The 4294-nt window shown below is 15.9% G+C and overlaps 2 protein-coding genes across 2 annotated transcripts; both read right to left on the bottom strand.

Annotated features, from left to right (window-relative positions):
• Positions 1 to 825: 825 nt before the first annotated feature.
• PGSY75_0017500 (putative exported protein) lies at positions 826 to 1387 on the bottom strand (the record flags this gene model as incomplete). The annotated part of the gene is made up of 2 exons (XM_018783314.1): positions 826 to 1107; positions 1304 to 1387. The coding sequence occupies 2 exons, from the start codon at positions 1385 to 1387 to the stop codon at positions 826 to 828; spliced, it is 366 nt and encodes a 121-aa protein (XP_018638908.1).
• Positions 1388 to 3104: 1717 nt separating this feature from the next.
• Positions 3105 to 4086, bottom strand: PGSY75_0017600 (EMP1-trafficking protein; the record flags this gene model as incomplete). Its single annotated transcript, XM_018783315.1, has 2 exons — positions 3105 to 3746; positions 3880 to 4086. 2 exons carry the CDS (start codon positions 4084 to 4086, stop codon positions 3105 to 3107), a joined length of 849 nt encoding a protein of 282 aa, XP_018638909.1.
• Positions 4087 to 4294: the final 208 nt, after the last annotated feature.

Here is a 4294-nt window from a genome sequence, read left to right on the forward strand (position 1 = left end):
TGATTTCCTAAGAAGCACATACAAAAGAGTAACTGAATTCTGAAAAATAATAATGTCTTATAAAATCCATTTAAATCACTTTAATGAAGAAAAAAACAAAGAAACATGTCTAAATGAAAAATATGATGAAAATAATAAAAATAAATAAACATTTTTTTTGAAAAACAAAAAATTATATAGACAGGATATATATCAAAAAATATTAAACATATATAAGAATGTGATATAAAGAAAAGGTTTAAATTTTTTTTAGATGAACAAAAATTCAAATAGAATAACCACGAAATGAAGCAAAATTAATAACAAAATAATATTAAATTGGAAGGAGATCTAAAAGTAAAAAAAAAAAAAAAAAATTTATACGTTGTCCAATTTTATATTACATAAGTGTTAATTTTTATAAGTTCTATAAAAAAAAATGTATATAAATAAAATATTTTTTCATAAATAATAAAGAATTTTAATTCCAAAAACATAAAAAACTTATATAACTTATATTGATAATTAAACTTAATTTTTTTTTTTTTTTTTTTTGTTTTCGTTGTTGTAATTTACGTTTTGAGTTTCATAAAAATAGGAATTCAATTATATAAATGAATATGCAAATATATATATATATATGTATATATATATATATTAAAAAAATTACTAAAAAAAAAATTCATATTTTTAATATATATATATATATTTTATGTTATAATAACAATATTATAAATATAATAACTATAATTTAAATTTGATAATATAAAAGAACTAAAACATTTATTATATTTTACAAGTTGTTTGATATTGAAATAAACATACATATATATATACACATTTACATTAGGTTTTATTTAATTTCCCCTTTCTAAAATAATGATTGTTAACTTTCTTATACATTTTTCTTTTTACATCATTGTCTAATTTATTCCTATAATGCATTATAACTTCTTTAATTTTTTCTTTTTCGTCATTTTTATTATCTTCTTCATTAAGTAATATTATTTGCACATGAGACTTTTTAGGATCTCGTAGATACTTAATTTCGTTTAGTACTCTATAAGTTCTAGTACTTGATATATATTGCACCTTGTATTTCTTTTTATATACATCATAAAAATTATACTATAATATTATTTAAATATTGCACACATGGATAAAAAAAAAAAAAAAAAAAAAAAAAAAAAAAAAAATAAATATAATAATAAATAAATAAATAAACAATTATATATATTATATATATATATATATATATATTTAATTTTTTATGTAGTGAAAATAAAATATATAGACAAATATATTTTTTCATATTTTTTCTTACATTTGTAGATAATTTCATTATCCACATTAAAAGGGAAAACATATAAATATTCATAAATATATTAAATTTTTTTTTAATTTGCATAGTATGTTAGTTTCATAAAATGTTTATAAGCTTAATAAATAAAATGATTTTAATAAATGTTTGTTTTTTCATAATTATACAGCACTTCAATATTCAAAAAAAAAAAAAAAATAAAATAAAAAATATACATATATATATATATATATATATATATATTATTTAATAAATGCTTTATTAACAATAACAATTAACATTAAAAAGTTAAACACAAAAATATTAAAAAGAAAGAAAAAAAAATCCATAAATATGTTATTGTTCAACATTTTTATATAAAAATTTAAATATATAAAGAAATAAAATTATGTATATATATATATATATATATATATATATATTAATTTATTAATGTAATGTTTCATAAAATTGAATAATACTATGTCTTAAAAAAGTACATAAATTTTAAGTACATCATGGAAAATAAAAATCATCATTTATTATGTAAATATATATATATATATATATTATAACATATTTCTTCTTTTATATACAGATTAAATGTAATAATTAATTATTCTTAATAAATTACAATAATATATTTAAACTTTTAAATTTATAACGTTTTAATATTCATTGAAAATGTAAGAATGAAAAAAAAATATTAAATATACATATATGATAGTTTATATAATTTAACATTGAAAAAGAAAAATCAAAATTATATTCGCAAAATTTATTCAATATAATAGAAGTGTACACACATATTTTTGTCTGATTATAATTTCACGCTTTTGCGAAAAAAAAAAAAAAAAAAAAAATATACATATATATATATATATATATATATATATATGATTCGCGCTCTATATGCAAATAATATATATATTATATGATATATGGGATAATTATATTATATACTAAATACCCCCAAATGTTATAAAAAAAAATAATAAAAAGAAATTCATTATGTCCATATATATATTAAAACGTATAAAAAAAAAAATATATATATATATAACATACAAAATAAAATTCATAATTTTTTTTCATATAAATGAAATATATACATATATATATTATTAATATTTTAATTATTCGTATTGATTTTCTAATGATTTTCGTATTTTTATTTTAAACTTAATCATATAAAAGAATTTAATTTTATAAAAATTTCATGAATTAAAAAAATTTTCATATATATATATATATATATATATGCAAACAAATAAAACGAAGATTTCTTCTCTCATAAAAAAAAAATTATAATATATAAACATATATATAATTATATAAATAAAATAAAACACATTTCGAATATTAATTAAGTGTATAATATAAATATAAATATATATATATATATATATATATATAAACTTATTTCCTTTCTTGTTCAAACCTTATATATTTGTCTTGACATAAAGGCATGTCACAAAAACAATAAATATATATAAAAAGGTTAAAAAAGCATATAAACTAATCATACCCAACACATTTCCTTATTACACATATAATATGTCATACTTCTAAATTCTTATAAAAACTTAAAAAAAAAATAAAAGATACAATATGGTTTGGTTATATATTAATATAAATAATTCTATAATGACAAAAAGTAACTGTATAAAAAGCTATTCATAAGTATACTTTTATTTTTTATTTTTTTTTTTTTTCTATGGGATATTTTCATGAAAAGAATCTATATCCAAATGTATCTAATAATCCTTATATCTATTATTATTCCTTAATAATACATATTTTTCTTGAGTATTTTTTTTTTTCTTTAGGAACTTTTAATATTATTTGGATTTGTGGCTAAATTATTATTTTTTCCATTATCATTTGAATTTTTTTTTATAGTTCTATTAACTTTCTTTAATTTTAAATATAAATAAATTAAGACAACAAAAAGAAGGAAGGCAATAACTTGGAATATTTTTTTTTTCAAATTTTCGGATAACATAGCTGAAGCTAACATTAGTAAAAGTGGTGGTGTATACAAATCATAGTTCTTCGTGAAATTTTTTATGAATTGAGTTTTTGGATCTAAATTTGTCATCAAATTAGTAGGTTGATTGGCATTCTGAACTTCTTTCTTTATTTTATTTTCTATAGTATTATCAAACTTTTCCAAATATCCCTTAACATTGGCAGAAAGATTTTCCCAATCTACGGCATTATCAATTTTATCAAATAAACAATCTTTTAAATCTTTTAATTTATTTTCAAAATTATTTATTTCATTTTGCTGTTGTTGTTGTACAGTGGTTTGGTTTTTTATTTCATCTGTACTATTATTTTCTTGTTCAGCTACTTCAGTTGCTGATTGAGAAACATGAGTTTGATTTTCTGATAAAGATCTATTAATTCTTGATTCTAATATATTTTCAAGGGTATAATTATAACCATTGTCACGGTAATCATACTATAAAAAAAAAAAAAAAAAAAAAAAAAAAAATTAAATTAGATCAATAATATATATATATATATATATATATATTTATTTATTTATTTATTTATTTATTTATTTATGTATCTATCATTTTATATATACATACCTTATTATTGGCATATTGTAAGGTCCAAATACAAATGGAAAATAAAAATAATTTTAAACCAAAATGAACAATGCTACGTCTTTTAACAATATGTTGGTTTCTTCTTTTATTTTCTATATCTTCCATAAAAATATTTTTAATTACTTCTTTATTAACTACATCGTCACATAGAGATATATCTTCACTATTATTATTTATAACTACCATTTTCTCACTTTTTTTTTTTTTTAATAAAAAAAATATAAAAAAAAAAAAAAAAAGTATCAAATTATTAGGTAAATTATAAATATTAATATATATATATATATATATATATTAGGTACAATAAAAATAATATTTACATAAATAAATGAATTTCTAAAAAAAATTATAATAATTTTATGATATTATTTTCGTTTTTACAGATACCAAAAAA

This window comes from Plasmodium gaboni, assembly GCF_001602025.1.
Source record: "Plasmodium gaboni strain SY75 chromosome Unknown, whole genome shotgun sequence".
In the NCBI taxonomy this organism is placed as follows: domain Eukaryota; phylum Apicomplexa; class Aconoidasida; order Haemosporida; family Plasmodiidae; genus Plasmodium; species Plasmodium gaboni.